This window comes from Lytechinus variegatus, chromosome 14, assembly GCF_018143015.1.
Source record: "Lytechinus variegatus isolate NC3 chromosome 14, Lvar_3.0, whole genome shotgun sequence".
In the NCBI taxonomy this organism is placed as follows: Eukaryota; Metazoa; Echinodermata; class Echinoidea; order Temnopleuroida; family Toxopneustidae; genus Lytechinus; species Lytechinus variegatus.
The window spans coordinates 23,567,359-23,584,715 of record NC_054753.1 but is presented as its reverse complement, the minus strand read 5'-3'; the positions used below and the strand labels follow the sequence as shown (position 1 = coordinate 23,584,715).

General features: G+C 36.5%; 1 protein-coding gene across 5 annotated transcripts in view; it reads right to left on the bottom strand.

Annotated features, from left to right (window-relative positions):
• Positions 1 to 71: 71 nt before the first annotated feature.
• LOC121428011 (zinc finger protein castor homolog 1-like) overlaps positions 72 to 17,357 on the bottom strand; it is a 36,806-nt gene continuing 19,520 nt past the window's right edge. For 3 of the 5 annotated variants that reach the window (XM_041624587.1, XM_041624589.1, XM_041624588.1), the window contains exons 7-15: positions 16,830 to 16,994; positions 12,693 to 12,983; positions 11,531 to 12,328; positions 10,064 to 10,356; positions 9,467 to 9,589; positions 8,803 to 8,926; positions 8,166 to 8,357; positions 7,454 to 7,768; positions 72 to 7,108 (exon numbers count right to left, since the gene is read on the bottom strand). In XM_041624587.1, coding sequence (XP_041480521.1) covers positions 5,915 to 7,108; positions 7,454 to 7,768; positions 8,166 to 8,357; positions 8,803 to 8,926; positions 9,467 to 9,589; positions 10,064 to 10,356; positions 11,531 to 12,328; positions 12,693 to 12,983; positions 16,830 to 16,994 — 3,495 coding nt within the window. In that variant the 3' untranslated portion in view covers positions 72 to 5,914. The remainder of the gene's footprint in view (positions 7,109 to 7,453; positions 7,769 to 8,165; positions 8,358 to 8,802; positions 8,927 to 9,466; positions 9,590 to 10,063; positions 10,357 to 11,530; positions 12,329 to 12,692; positions 12,984 to 16,829; positions 16,995 to 17,357) is intronic. The other 2 variants (XM_041624590.1, XM_041624591.1) reach the window with 1 other exon arrangement.

Sequence of the window (17,357 nt, the reverse complement as noted above, 5' to 3'; positions counted from 1 at the left end):
CATCGATGTACTATAACTATGATAAAAACAAAACTGAGGCAACAAAGAAACACAACTGACTACTTCATATATTCTTTTCAAACATTTTTTTTTATTTGTCTCCATCAAATTAAAAAAAAGGGAAACACTGCAAGGAAGACATAACAACTGTCCAATCGAATGATAAAAAGACTCTACTCGTCTAACTACATATACCTCACCATCCAAGCAGTGAGATAGAGAGAAAACTTGCACTAGGCGAAGCGGTCGAGCCGTTCGTCATTAATGATCCACGATAACAACTAAAGAATAAATACTACAGTGGGAGGTGGGTGGAAATCTATCATTCAAAATGTGATGAAATACAAATGTTTGAGTGAACACTGCTACTATTAGAGGATTATCTGCATTGCAGAGGGTGTAATTGTCGAATTGCCATGGCAACGTGACTCGGCTAACACACGAAAGGTTGTTTTCTAGAACAGAGCCACATGGGACATAGTAGAGATATTCCATATAAGGATCATATACCTGAACTTGGTTTATAGTACATCACATTTTCAAAATATCACTTTATTATCTCAATCGCTGAATACACCATACATTAAACCGCTAAGTATGTAATCATCACAGGCATTTCCCCCATAAAGAGGATCCTCGAACGGAAACAAAATCTTTACACACATTTCACAGCAAAAAAAATTGAGTCGATTATTAAAAATGAACAATTGAAACAATCCACAATATGGCACTGCACCGTTTTTCAAGAATTCCTGCCAAACACCGTTCAAATAATATACAAAGCATTGAAGTGTCCAGGACCGGAAAAAAAAAGATTACATCATCATATTCAAAACATTTCCTAAAGTTCTTCCAAATATCCATGATGCCATTTTAAAAAAAAAATCAATTTCTTTGCTAATTATTGACACTGGCACACACACTAGTCAAAATTGGTGAAACAATATACATATCTCCTTTTTTATAAAATACTTTATCTACAAATATCAACCGACATCAATACAGCATTTTCTGCATATCTTACAAAGTAAGTTTATCATCCACCCACTCTTCCAAAAAACAAACAAAAAAGGTAAAATAGACAGTACTGTTACAACACAGGTACTAAATTAAAATTAGATAAACACATATCTCTTTTTGCACATCTAAACCCATATTCAAAATGATAGAAAATGATTTATCTCTTTTTTCCTTCAATATATCAAAGAAAATGGCCAAACAAATGCAGAACATATAATACTGTAAGATGAATGAATACATTATATTGTCTCTTTTTTCATAGTACACGTAGTACAATCAAATAGTTTGTAAATACATGAATTACCCCCCACCCCTTTCTCCTGCAACAATGTAAGAGATTTTTCTTACAGCCAAAATGAATGATTTAATTCTTTTCATCATCTGATTGTTTGTTCAGAATATATATTGAGACACGATTCAAAATTTGTATTTGTAATAAGCTGGCAAATTTAGTATGTAAATGCCGAAATTCAAGATTGTCCATGTGATATGCGGTGAATTTAGAAAAGTAATTTCAGAGAACTTTGCAAATTTCAACAAAGCTTCTCTTGTGGAATGCAGAATTCCTTTGCACATCAACCCAAAAAACAAAATCATAAAGAAGCAACAATATACAGACATAACAAACACAACAAATCATTATCACACTTTTTTGCTAAATGAATGAAACTATTCACGAGGTCAAACTGTCCGCTGTGCACAAAATATCATTAAAAAATGAGAGAGAGAGAGAAACAAACGAAACCAGGCATTTTATCTATACATGCCCGTAGGTACTTCTATATCTAGTCACACACTTATTTGCATCAATATATTTCACAATTTTAATCTGCACTTCACATTAGTGCTACAAGTATAATGTACATTTATCTTAAGTCATATATTCATCATTTTCCAAGAAACAAGCCATTTTGAAATACAGCTTGAATATACTTTTTTTTCCAACTCTGACATATTTTTCCTGATCAAAAAACTCTTGATACATAGATGTACAAACTAGAGACTTTATCAGTCTATGTATATTACATGATAATGAAATATCTGTTTTAGGTTTTTTCCTAGACTATTATTTTTAATGAAAAAAATGAAGATATCCACACACCAAAAAGGTTAACTATATTCACTCTTTCCACATTATACAAATATATACATTGACATTTATTATATATATGTATTGCTTTCTTAATTGTGATGTGTATGATATAAATATCTATTAGAATATCCATATTTGTCACAGCACATTCTAAATATTCCTGAAAATTATGCACATAGATTGAAGTCTGCAATAAACATTGAAAGGAAGTCTAGAAGCAGGAAGCAGCTAAATTGATAGGACTAGTGATGCCGCTAAGATTGTCTACATATCTGTATGGGGATTGTTAATAGAAACACCAAGAACATTTTGATATTCAAGTGTTATTCAATGATAGTCTCTCACATCAATATTTCTAGGGTGTTGCAATGTAACTACTTCTACCCCCAAAACAAAACATTTCTAAATTCATCCAGTATGGCTAAATTGAAAAGGGTTTCTGAATATGAATGTGTAATTACAATGATTGCATTTAGCAAGTCAACAAAAAAAAAAGCTATGGTGTCTTTCATGAAAAAATGAAAAGAAAAAATGAAAACGACTACAACCAAAGTGATCACACATGTTTGAAGAAACAAAGCACAAGGGATTCAGGGACGATCAATAGTCAGTATGGATAGACGAAGACAAGAGTTTAGGAAAATCTGCATCGAGTGTACATCAATTTACATTGTTTCATTTTATAACTCGGTACGTGTTTATTTCTAAAATACAGCTAGAAAGAAAATAGAGTCAAACATTTACTTTGCAAGATAAATGACAAAATACATTAAAAAATCTGCCATTTCTTATTGCCACAGAGAAATACGCAAGTTCACATAATATCAAAGGAAGAGGATGAGTGTAACAAGTGCATGGAGGAATCGAAAGGGTTGAAATATATAGTGTTTGCAATATTCGCAACTGTCTAGATAACAGTGCTACTAATAATTCTAGGAAGGAGAAAAGATGCACATTTTCAATATTTTCAATATAAATTTCAAACAACTAATGAAGATATGAAAAAAAAGAGATTTCTTGAATGCAGCTTTTCAATCAACTCTGACTTTTCAATTTTCTCGCTTCAGTCTGATTCTAATAAATGTTATTGCCTTAAAATACTACAATATATTCTCTATTTAGTAAAGATATAGAAAACACATAAAAAGGTATGGAACACAAAGAGACATGGAAGTATATGAAGAAGACAGAAGTATTTCAATATTAAAGGTAAGAAGACAAGACTATTTTTTTTAATACAAACAAGAATGCGCTATATAAAAGTATCTGGAGAGATGAAAGTGTTATGACACCTTAAGTTATTGTAAAATTGTAAACATATCACCATTTCAGAAGGAAGAATCTGATTATTATGCAATAATTATGTAATAAAACAAATTGCAGCACAGCATCCCAATAAATTTTGAAATTATTATTGAAGTATCCCCATTAAAGTGAAATTTTCCATTACGGTATTACAGATTATTCTTCTCACTTGTCATTCATGTACTTTCTTTTCAGTCCAAAATCCATTTACCTTGAAAAGAGAATTCATAACTTTACATAACCAGATTACATAACTTATTTGTAAGTAACAAATTATGAATAAGAAATTGTCATTTTGTATTGCTATTTTGACTGTTTGCACTAAAATAAATGTGTCCTATAATTACATTCAAATAAGTATATAATGCAGTTGTGGAGATATATAATCTCTGAAAGAAGTTGTTTAAATGTCTGATATTCTTATTGCATACTGACCTCTAAAAAGGTTGGATAAAAGTAAATGTGAATTCCATTTTGTTAAATAAGCACGACTTGCAAATTAAATAATTGATCTTAAATACAAAGCAGACAGAAAATTACAACTGATACATGATTGGAATTGACAAGTCTTTAAATGAGAACAAACTCCAAGGAGCTCGAGTGCACAGGGATGTGCCCTTTCATAAAACAGGCAAAAATAACTTTTTTTTGTTACAAAAAATATAAGGGTCATTTGGTAGTTATTTCATTTATCAATTCTTATTTTATTCATTATTATTATTAGTAGTATTATCTTTTTTTTGGGGGGGGGATGAGAAATGCCTAGGAGCAAATTTCTTGCCAAATACTCTGGTATAAGCAGTAAAGAGAGTAACCGGAAATTGTGTCATTCTCGAGGGTGTATATAATTCCCCCAAAAGGATTACAAGTTGTGCATAAAGTTGTTAGTAACTTATGAATAGCTTAGTGTAACCTGGTCCAGTGAAAATCTGAATTCCACTGTGCTAATACAAGCAATTTTAAATTATGACAATATCTACGCATGTTGATGTATGGGATTAAAACTTTTCCAACTGAATCTCTTTTGCTTTATTCACCAGAATGGAATTCACATTTACCATCTCACAAAATACATACACATTCACATTTATAGTAAACCCCATTTATATCTAACTACGATAAATACAAATCTGTTGATATATATGTATGTTCACATTGATGTGTACATGACTTGCTATACAGGAAGCCCCGGGAAAGGTCGTATATAGTTATACTTATATCAATTCACTATGGTATATACCACAACCTCACAGTTTCACAAATTTATAGTATCTGAGTCCTAATAATAGAGTATAAATTCTATACAACAGCTTCACGAGAATATAAATCATACATCATAATTATAATTTACTATTTAACTTTCAGATAAACCACTAAATCTGCAAATACATAAATTATGAAATAAATACTAACGATATGCTGAGAATCAATGCAAACAAGGATGGACTGACTTAATTTAAATGAAATAATAATAATATTAATACATGTGAATTGCGTTCCAAGTAATATATAGTAATACTCTTGCACTGTTGCCAGTAAATGGATGGATTAAAACAACTGTCGCATGGTCAAATATGAATACAAATACTGCAAAAAATTGTCAAAATTGTAAGTATAATAAAACACCTGTCAAAGTGTACTACTATAAGAGTTATGAAACAAGTTCACAACTCTACGTCTGATTATTGGTGATGTCATAAATGATGTCACATGTAAACTGTGTGACAAATTTAATAATATTTCATATAGACTGAAAATGAATATCATAAATTTGTGTTTTCACATTGAAAATTATTTGAATCTAAATTATCTAATTATGTAATTATAACTGTTCTTTGGTACTTGTATATATATATATAATTTGTTAACAATAAGAATTCAGTCTAATTGTTAACTTCTAACTTCTAACATCATTTAGTACACCAACATATCTTGTGATATGTTGATATAAACAGCTGCTATAGGGTGAAATAAAAGATTGCAAATCCGAGGTGCGAGGAAGATAAGTATTTCAAGAGATATTCTGTCGGAAGCCAAACAACATGTTCTCCTTTTATTCATCTTTCGTATCAACTCTTCAATTTTTTTGTTTGCCAGCCTTAATGAGAGCATCTACCCAAAGAAACAAAGATCTAAGAGTGATTACAGGACTATTCAAAATCCTTACAGTATTCCCCATGTATGGTGAATAGCAAAATCTTTTATGTGGGGAACTAGAGATTTTCTCGGATCCTATCTGTAATAACCTGAATGAAAAAAAAATGAAAACTGCACTGCATAACAAGAAAAAATACAGACAAACTTCCAACACAACAAAGTACATTCTACGTCAAAATATTTTGAGATACGTATGTCAATTCAGTACGATTCTGGTTCATCCTCTGAAACATAAGTTACCTCGACAAAGTATTGCTTTCTTACACTGGTTGAATAAATGAAAAGATGTAGCAGCTCGTAGCAGCAGATGAAGTGTGAAGATCACGTCTTTCGTTCTTTTCAGAGCCGATGTTTGCGGCTATGAGCGTCCATCTGTGTCATGCCTATGACGGCCTGCATGCAGCCCTGACGTAGACAGTGGAAATGGGAGTACTTCTGGGAATACTTGCAATCACCAGAGATGCACTTCTCGGACGAACTAAACTGCTTGAAGCCGGCGGCGGACACAGCTTCCGTTTTGGCGTGTTGCTTACGATGGATGGGCACCTTGCCGCTGTCGGTGCAAATGAACGGGCAACGTAAACAGTGAAAGTGAGTGTTTTTGGCCGTGTACTCGCAATCGCTGCGGTCGCAGCTGACCGAGGCCTTGAAGCGCTGGAAGTCGTCTTGGATGATGCTGTCGACGCGGTCGTGGTGCTGGGCGTGCTTGTACATCATGGTCTTGCCTGCAAACTTGTAGTTGCATCCGGTGTGGCGGCAGTGGTAGTGAGTTGTGTTCATGGCGAACTGGCAGTTGTTGTCACCACAGTGGATGTTACGCTCAAAGCGTTCAAACCGTTCCTGCATGGAGGAATCCAGGGGGCCTCTCTTGTAACGCTTGTACCCAGATGGCGCCCCAGGATCCTCCTCGACCAACGTCAGAGGACGCTTGTGAGGGTTAGGAGGTGAAATCCTTGGAGGCGAGATGACGGAGGACTGGCGAATCTTCCATCGACCTAACTGGAAGTTCGGCAGCACCTGTAGTCCAGATGGACTGTTCATCGGGTTTGACGGGCTTGGAGCCGAGTCTTCAGCATCCAAAGGGGCGATAGGCACCAGGAACTGATGCGAAGGCTTCGGGGACGGTCCTCCCATGATCAAGCCATTAGGTGTTGATATTGGCTGCGGGACGGCTAGGACTGATGACATGGAGCTTGGGGGTGGTGACATGAACATGCTCTGGAGAGAACCCGGCGTGTTGATGGGCAACGCATGGGACATCATGGCAACAGGACTTGAAGAAGTGGCAAGCTGGTGCATGGGACTGGAGCTTGCCAGGGACACCATGGTCGGGTGCATGTGGAAGGGCCCTGGTGGTGAGGAGAGGGCTGCAGGAGGTGAGGCCATGTTGCTGGGTGGGGAGTGATTGTTGAGAGGTAGAATAGGGAGGACTAGTTGCTGTGGTCCCGTTGGGGAGTTGTTGTTGGGGCGGTTGAAGAACTTGCCATAGATGCGACGCATGTGCTTGCGGCCATGAGACTCCATCTGTTGAATCTACATATTTTACAGAATGATGGAGAGATGGAGGTAGAGAGAAAGAGAAAAAATAAAATGTTGACATCAATACAATCACTAAAAGAGGTTAGTTCATACAATATAACTCCTTTGTCAGTTGAGAAAAAAGTAAACCCATGGTGAACAAGAATAATACCATCTTGACATTAAAAACCAACAACTACTTCTATGTGATGTCAATATCAAGTTATGGCTTCACGCCTCTGCTTTTAAGGGAAGGAAATCAATGTTATTTCTTATATATCGTACTGTATTTTTGTGTTATTATATATAGGTTTCAATAAATTGAAATTGAATAGCAAGAATAACAATAATGATATTTACCTGTAAGAAGGAGAACTGGCATCCCTGGTGCATGCAATGATAGTGTTTGTGCAGAAGGTTGTACTTGCATCCCGGACGGCGGCAGTCCAACTTGCGGCTGAACTGCCGGAAGCTGTCAAAGATGAGTTTCTCATTGCTCTTGTGGTCGTGCAGCATGTCGTGGCTCTCCGTGGCAAAGTTGCATTCCGTCCGGGTACAGTGGTAGTGCTTCTGACCCACCAGAGGACACTCCGGCTTGGTGCACTTCCCGGGTTCCATCTTGCAGTAACCGCTGTCGTTTGGCTGTGCAGGCGGTGGTGAGGTGAACCATTTCATCTGCAAGATCAAAGGTAACCATAGCATTTTTAGTCACTCCCTGGTCAAACTTAAACAATAACCATCACATTCTTTAGTCATTCCCCCATCAAAGACCAAAGGTAACCATCACAGTTTAGCCATTCGCTGATCAAAGGTCAAATATAAAAACATTTTTAGTCGTTCCCCGATTGTGATATCGAATATCACAATGACGTAAATTTACAAGAATATATCACTAACTCCTACAAAAAGATCAAATTGATATAAAGTAAACACTGCTTCAGTTGCTAATTCTCCGCTTCAGTGACATTTGCTCCAGTGACAATTTACATGCTATAAATTCTACACACTAACCGAAAGACTAACTGCGTTAAGTCATTCGCAAGTTATGGAAAGCTTTTAAGATGGCACTTACCGTTTGATCCTTGAGGACCACCTTGGGGTGCGCCTGTTCGATGGGTGCTCCAACGAACCCTGGAGGTTTCTCAGCCTCAGTGTGTCTGATGACTTCAAGCTCTGGGTTCTGGTGATGTCTCTCATAATGGGGCTTCATCAGGCTGCTACCGGTGTGGACGACCTCACCGCAGTAGCTTCCGGGTTTCAAGCTCTGTAAGGGAGAGTCAGATTAAGATTCAAGATATTTATTATCTGTAAAAAAAAGACACTCAGCCTAACTGTGTCTGTTGACTTCAAGCTCTGGGTTCTGGTGATGCCTCTCATAGTGGGGCTTCATTGGGCTGCTACCAGTATGTACGACCCCAGTAGCTATCACATTTCAAACTCTATAAGAGAGGGGTAAATGGTCAGTTTGGCTAAATTCCTGGTCAAAAAAAATTCATCTGGGGCCCAATCCATCAAGTATTGTATTGTATTGTACACAATACAACTATGGTAAAGTTTGCCATCATGGTAACGACATGTACCATGGAAGCCTGGATTGTGATTCACACCTCTGACCATGTCTGGTTATGCAATTGATTTTGACTTTTACAATTGATTGTAAATATTTTTGCCACACCCCCTAATGTGATAGCGTGGAGATAATGACTTACCCACATACAGTGGTAGTGTGCTAGTGGACTGAATGGACAACCCTTGAAGGTATTCTCACACGTCTGACCATGCTGGTAGTAATGAAAGCCGAGCTCTGCTGCCTCGTCGCTCATAAGATGATACCTGCAATCAAAACAATACCATGTTGTCATCAAGTCAGTATCACAATAAAATCAAAGCAGAAAATCAATGTCACAATACATTAAAACAGAATGCAATCAAATCAATATTATGATATCACCAATCAATATCACAAGACCAAAGTAGAATGCTCTCATATCAATATTATGACATCAATGCATATAATACCATCACAGCAGAATGCCGTCAAATCAATATTATGACATCAATGCAAGTCATCAATCGCATATCAGAATACCATCAAATCAATGTCACCATGTCATCAATGCAAATATCAAGCTGTTCCCTAAGCTTTTGTTCCATAAAATGGTCTTTTACGTTTCTGAAATCCAGTAGTTCCATTTCAAACTTGTTTGTTTGGGCAGGAATTCAGTTTTGCAAAGGTAAATTCAATGAATATTCATGCAAAGCATAAAGGACCAAAACAGAGTTCCATATTGATTTAGCTGTAAACAGAATCAGCTCCCTACCCCGAAGATGAACAATGCCCCCACTCCCGTGCAACCATTACATTGCACATACCTTGTATGCTTGTTGACGCCTTCTTTAGACCTGAAGTATTCTCCACATCCGTCCACTATACAGTGATAGTGACCTTTGTACAGGAGTTCACAGGATGAGTGGCAATGATCATTAGCAGTGTACCTACAATGGTTGTGGCAAAATGAGAAAGAACAAAATGGAGATAAATAACACTTTACTATCTACTCCAAATGCATGTATACTCTAACATGTCTGAATGTTGTCTATGATATTTTTCTAATTGAATATTATTAGCTTATATAGTGAGTTAACATTGGGGTTGGGGGCAAATCTGCAACTATTCAATTTGTTTAGGACATGTCAGTTTCTAAATGTAAGATTGTTACAGAAGGGGGAGGTGGCACAATAATGTTTATTGCATTACTTCGATGGTTGATTATTACTGTTCAACACCCTTTTCAAGGGAAAGTATACTTTTTGCCACAATTCAGATGAAATCATTTTAAATCGAGTCGAATGTCAGTAGAACTTTCACCTAAAATGGCAGTTCATATTCCAGTCATTCATGAAATCATGTGAATCTCTACAACCAGCTTATAACCCTCACCCCCCAGCAGAAATCCATTACAATCTAACCTTCTAAAGTATTTCTGCCAAGCCTCTGTGTCACTCCTCGTCTCTCCATCCCTGGGCTCCTTCTTCACGGTGACCGGGCTGCTCCGGGACTCCCCCTCCCTCTCCTCCCTCTCGCCCCCTTCCTCCCCCTTGGTCACCTGACTGGGGGGTGAGATGAAGGAAGCGATGGGCAGGTTCAGGGAGTCGTTGAGGTCCTCGCCCTCCTTGTCCTTGTTGTTGTCCATCGTGGCTATTTTGGCGAAGCCCGAGGGTAGTTTGTCTTCTTCCTCTTCTTCATCCTCCATTCTCTCAACCTTTAAAAAACACAATTTTTGGCTAATGTTTTAGCACTTCTTATTCCAGTCATTTTTAAAAAAGTCATGCAAAAGTTAGGCATCATGCGTAACAGTTTATGATTATCAAAATGATTAATGTAACATGATATTGATGTAATATACAACTGGATTTATCAAAAAGATGTAGATTTTCAATGGTTAGATCTCATTCCATAAATGAAATTGAAAATGGTGAATTTCTCTTTAGGGGATGAAAACTTGGAACAGATCAATGCCAGCTGCAACTTGACTGGAACTTTAAAGGTCAAGTCCACCTCAGAAAAATGTTGATTTGAATCAATAGAGAAAAATCAGACAAGCACAATGCTGAAAATTTCATCAAAATCGGATGTAAAATAAGAAAGTTATGACATTTCAAAATTTCACTTATTTTTAACAAAATAGTTATATGAACGAGCCAGTTACATCCAAATGAGAGAGTCGATGATGTCACTCACTCACTATTTCTTTTGTTTTTTATTGTTTGAATTATACAATATTTCAATTTTTACGAATTTGATGAATAGGACCTCCTTGCCTGAAGCACAAAATGTTAAAATAATGGAATTCCACATGTTCAGGGAGGAATGAAACTTCATTTCACATGACAATGACGAGAAAATCAAAATATTTCATATTTCATATAATAAAATACAAAAGAAATAGTGAGTGATGTCATCAGTTCCCTCATTTGCATACCGACCAAGATGTGCATATAACTGTTTTGTGAAATGAAGCGAAACTTTAAAATGTCATAACTTTCTTATTTTACATCCGATTTTGATGAAATTTTCAGTGTTATGCTTGTTCAATTTTTTTTCAATTTCAATTCAAAATTTATTTCAATCAATCAATCATAAAAATACAGGTATATACAAAGTAGGTAAAAACATGGGATTGGGAGCCCCTAGAAGATTTCATTAAAAAACTTTTTATTCAAATCAAGTATTTGTTGGGTGGACTTGTCCTTTAACCACTGATATTATAGAAAGAAATTGTATGAATGACACCACCACCAACACCACCATCATCATCATCAAATACATTCAAAATGTATTTCATTGCAGACATTCTGTGTGACACAAACTACAGATAAGGGTGGTCAAAGCAAATGACCATGCATCCATTAGTTCATATTCAGGCTCTTGCTCACCTGTGATCTATCTGGCATGCTAAGATCTGTAGGTCTGTCCTCGTCATTTGATTCCAGATCTGCTTCCTGGGCTTGGTAGCGGTACCTGTCATACATCTGAAGATCCATGGGCCTCTCGTCTGCACTCTCTTCCGAAGAAAGGTGACCCTCTGCCGAGGTCGTAGTAGCAGCAGCGGTTGTAGTGGTGATGACCGAGGTTGCAGAGACAGGATCGGGTGTGGCCCTGCGCATGTCTTGAGGATGGGATCTTGCAGGGTCAAATTCACTGTGGCTGGACGATGTGGCCTCCAAGGAGGAAGTAGAGGTACCTGATGATGATGGTGCTGAGGTGATGACAGATGGCTGGACAGCCTGGACGTCAGGGCGAGATGCGGAGTGACTGGGTAACGCCATCATCTGTCCTGCGAGAGGCGATGTCTGGCTGGCTCCTAGAGCAGCGGACTGACCGGCAAGGGCAGCACGCTCAGCTATCGACGCAGCACCAGGGTCTGACTTGAAGATGATTGCAGGACATGGAGGCATGATGAGGGGCTTCTCTCCCATTCCCATCGGAGCACTGTTGCTGTGGAGGCTTCGATAGGTTGGGTTGATGCGAGGGAGAGGCAGCTTCATCTTCGGACGGATGGAGCGCATGAAGTGACGGCCTGTCTCGTACTCCATCATGCGATGGCGCCGCTCGTGTTTGCGCTTGTGAGAGTGCATCTGATTGGCCGCCGTGAAGGTGAAGTTGCAGCCATTGCGTATGCAGTGGAAATGGTTGAGAGTATTGGAGTAGCGACAACCTTCAAACTTGCATGACTGTAAGAAAGAAAAATTAAACTACAAATTAGTCTTCCTGCACCTCTAAGGTGATCATCTATATACATAAACAAATAAAGGGGAAATTACACGAAAAATTAAGTGAGGGATCCATGTGTATCAAGGATGACCATCCCACGTATCACACTGGGCAGTCCGTATACAAAAATTATGGAAATTACAACATAAAATATTTTAAGACATCTTACACTATATGATCTGTAAGCTACTTTTGGCTTTACACAAACTTCAGACCCAAAGAATAACTAGTTCATCTTCAAAACCTAAAGGTCACCTGTCACAACCATCTTCAACAAATACACCCCTGAGCAAAAGTCGCCACAGAAGGTCAGACCCTACTTACCTCATGCTTCGAGAACTTCCTGAAGCCATCCTTCCTGTAGATATCATCCTTCATATGAAACGTCTTGTGCTTCTCGATATCGCACTTGTTCTTGAAGACGAAGTCGCATCCGGGGCGTCGGCAATGGAAGTGGGTGGTCTTCTGCCCGTAGAAGCTGCACATCGGTGTCCCGCAGTCCTCGGTGGCACGGAACCGCTGGAAGCCATCGCTGAGGAGCGTGAAGTTCTTCTTGTGGAAGTTCTCGTGGGTGAGGACGTCGGATGTGCTGGTGTACACCTTGTGGCATCCGCTCTGAAGAAAGATACAAATTGTAAAACGTTCAATACCTATTTTTTTTAATAGAGGAAGGAAGAAAATCTCACGGTAGACCTATTGAGCATTCACAGAAGCAGACATATTAGAGAAGAAACAATAGAAACCTGTACATCAAACTGGTGCACAGGATTCCCATTCTTATGTCCTCAATGCAATGTCATCTGCCGAAACTACTCTATTATATGAGAGCATGTAATCAAAATGCACCACTCTAGTAATCCAAGTTATCATTTTGATTATGTTTCTTAGATTCATCATTATATTCATCAGGATTTCTCATTTTTAAAATCCTTTTAATCATTCTTACTACCGGTATTATATTACCATTGAGGTAACCTGTATAAAATGACCACCACTCTATGAAGATTATATGGACAGGCCATCTCCTTTTATGAACACTTTTGTCTCCCTTGGGAAGTCTTAATTGACTGTAATTTATTTTCTTCTTGCTAATGCTATGGTGATTTTTTTTTATAACATGGTATCTGACACAGATGATTGATACATAGCTTTAATTGATGATTGTTTTTAAATGTATACAACATATGCAAGCGTATAGAATACATTTTCAGTTTTTTTAATCATTTGAAATTCTTCATGATCATTTTTAATAATGAAAAAAAAATACATATTCATGTATGGGTGATAACTGCTTTCATTAAGAAGAATGTATTAAGTGCAACCTCAAAAGTATGTACGATTTAAATGTATCAAACTAACACAATGTATTCATATATTTTTCTCTTTGATAATGATATTGAAAATCTTGCCATCTATATTTAGAATAAGCAAACATGAGTGCATGCAGCAAATATAAAACAAAAAAGTGAACAAATATACAGCCATGCAAACATGTACATGTGCTAGCAAGCCAAAACAAAGCAGTGTTTTTTCTTCTACAAGCAATATACTAAGGGGAGCAGAGCAAAATTACATGCATGAGGCAAAATATTTGTAAAAGTTTTACACTAAATAATCAAATAATACAAGATTTATACAAAATACTAGAAATCACACAATTTAAACCCAACAAAAGCTGATGAATTTCAGCAAAAATAATAAGGCATTTTTACCAGCACATTAACTCAGTTTTTTGGTAAAAGTCTCTTTTAACCACATTGCATTTAACATATTCAAAATGACAAATTCAAACGGTTTAATATAAAACATTGAAAACATCATGTAATTAACCCCTTTCAGCCATACTTTACACTAAACCAGTTATATGAAAGGTTACATGGATATTTCCACATTTTTTAAAACAAATCTACAGCATATTCAAAAGCACTATAACATATTCACTAAAAAGCACTAAAACACTACAATGAAAAATCTAAGCTACACAGTACACATCAGCCTTATGGCACAATGAAACATAAAAACTGATTACTTTGATAATACAAAACTATCAAGGCATTTGTTTGGTCAACTACATGTAACATGGATGAAAGCTACATGTGTGTGTGTGTAAAAATGTAATATTCACAATACAGTGTCTAAAATCTGCTTTTGTCTACATTGATTTCCTGTAAAAACATGAATATTTCTCAATTGAGTATAAACAAGTAACACGAATATCAATATGCCTACTAAAGTAAATAAATCTACATCCAAGACTAGCATGGAACAGATTATCTACATGCATATACTGGGGAAAAAATAAAGCGGACATTCAATCTGGCATATACTTCACAAAATTTATGAAAATATTTTTTTTTCAAATAAGGCTTTGAATTTAAGTTAGGAAACAAGATTTGAAAAGCAGAATGAATCATTCAAAGTTTAATGTTTATACTATGCTGTGATCCAGTTTAACTATCAATTTAAAAAAAATATGCAATAAAAAAAGAGCGAAAAAAGTGTGTTTTTAAGAAAGAGGAGAGAGAAAAATTACTTATTTTTTTTCATATCATTCTCCTTCTCACTCGGATACATGTACTGTACAGCGTGTAAAGGAACAAGTGAGACTTTATTTTACTTGCTATACATCATGAAATTAATCAATTAATCATATTCTCCATCAATATAAATAAAAACACCATAGTCATTACATGCTCTACTAACAACAACAAATAGTAACTTTATAAAAAAATGTGCATACAGAGGGGAAAATTTAGAAAAAAAATGTAAAATCACTTTGTAAATTTTACGCTTTCGTGGACAATGGTAACTATCAAAAATGAAATGCAGATATAGCGACAATATGCATTTAGTGGAAAAGGGGACAAAATTTGCAAATTCAATTTTTAAATTTATGTTTTCCAAGAAAATGGAATCAGGAATGAAATGTACAATAACCAGCTTAATGCATTCAGAGGAAAAAGGGACATTGCTTGCAAATTCATTTTTCAAATTTTTGTTTTCATGAACATTGGTATCAGGGGGCTGGGACTTGCCTTTCATGATTACACGACATATACGATATTCAATGAGATAATTGTCATTTAAGGAAATTCCATTTTGAAGTGCAAAAATACTGCTCTTACTCTTCATGAAATGTGCCATGGTGAGTTGAATCTACACTTTTTTCTCCCTCGAATGGGCTATCTGTTAAATCTAACTGACTGGGTGATTCGGTTGGCTGTCTAGTGTTACGGGAGGTTATCCTGTTTCACTATAGGGAAGATCACTGATTTTCATTGAATGGGTAGTCTACTAAACACAAGTTTATTGGAAAATCCCAAAAGGTAAACTCTATGATGGTTCAATTGAAATTCATGAAATATGTGGTTATTCATGTACATGTAATCTGTATCGTTTTTCAGTTACAGACTGCTCTATTTATTTTTGAAATTTATATCTTTAATTTTTTTGTCTTTTACTTCGCTTACAAGTTTTTCATTTTTATTAGTATTATTTTTTATTTATTCATTTTTTTATTTTTTTTTTTGGGGGGGGGTACATGTACGATTCTCATATTATGGATTGTTGCCATCTCTGATATTAAATGGGAATAACAAGAATAATTGACTCCTCTTGCAGGGGCTGAATAAACTGACATGATTAAGAAAGAAATAAAGAATTTAAAAAGGCAACATTGGCTAGTATGGCATAAAACTAAGTATAATAGTCTGATTTGAAAATATCTCTTTTTAGTTAATATATTCTTTGGAGAGAGGGAGGGGCAAGAAAAACCCAACATTTTTAAAAGGGTTGGAGAAGATGGGGGGGGGGGGGGAGGGGGTGGGCAAAACAGAGTCATTAAGGGAATTAAGGGGATAAACAGGGGAGCATTTCATAAAATGAAAAAAATCAGTGATTTTCACAGTAAACTGTTATAAGCTACCAAAATCCTTGCATCTGATTGGCTCAGAGCGAATTTGTCAGTGACAGAATTTTGATGAAACACTCCCTTGTGTACAGAATGAAACCTAGAACAGCATGCAAATAATGTTCACATCATATGACCACCACTCACAACAAGAATGACAGCACTGCACTACATGAAATCCAGCTACATGCCCCCCAAAAATTTATTTCCAAACAACAAAAACTCCAAGAAATACAAAAGAAAATATCCAACGCTAGGGGTATATAAAATCTACAGAATGACCGATATCCAAACAAAAACATGCTACAGTGATGGAATTCAAAAATTACAAACTAAAAACAAAAAACAAAAATTCACTGCACAATTTCTGTAGACTAGCATGCCATGAGGTGTGTCTGTGTGACTTGATGCAATGATCATCGAAATGAAGATGAGACAAGCAAATTGTCAATCAAGCAAAAATAAAAGAAATCAAACAAAATAAAAACTAAAAACACGGCACTACGCTCCACCATTTTTCCAGCAATGACAGCAAGCGATTCTTTCGTTACCTGCATACAATGGTAGTGAGTGTTCTTCATGTTTAAGGTGCAGCCGGGGTAGTACGGCCGGCAATCGTCGGAGGGGCTGAAGCGCATGAAGCCATGCTGGAGCGAGTTGTCTCGTCGTTTGTGCCAGTTGTAGTGGCGTATGACGTCTTCCTTGCGGGTAAACCTCTGTTGAATTATGGGTATGGAAACGGTCTCTACAATGCATTTGTTCCTTTAAATAACCATCTCTAATCCTAGGTTCTATCCTCATTATAATATACAAGTAGGATTGATCACAAATAACCACTTTCCAAGTATCACCCACAGAAAAGAAAAATAGAATTCTCCTCTATTAGGGCCTGTTTGATAAAGCTTGTTACAATAACAAATTTGCAAAATCACTTTAAAGCCTGTGTATAGCTTTGGTAAAGGGTCAATAATGTGATTGATAATCGAATATCATCTAATATGACAGTCATACTGAAGCGTAGAGACCGTTAGATATTTTTCCAACTGCACTTCTCTGAGAAAATTTCAAATATTCAAATC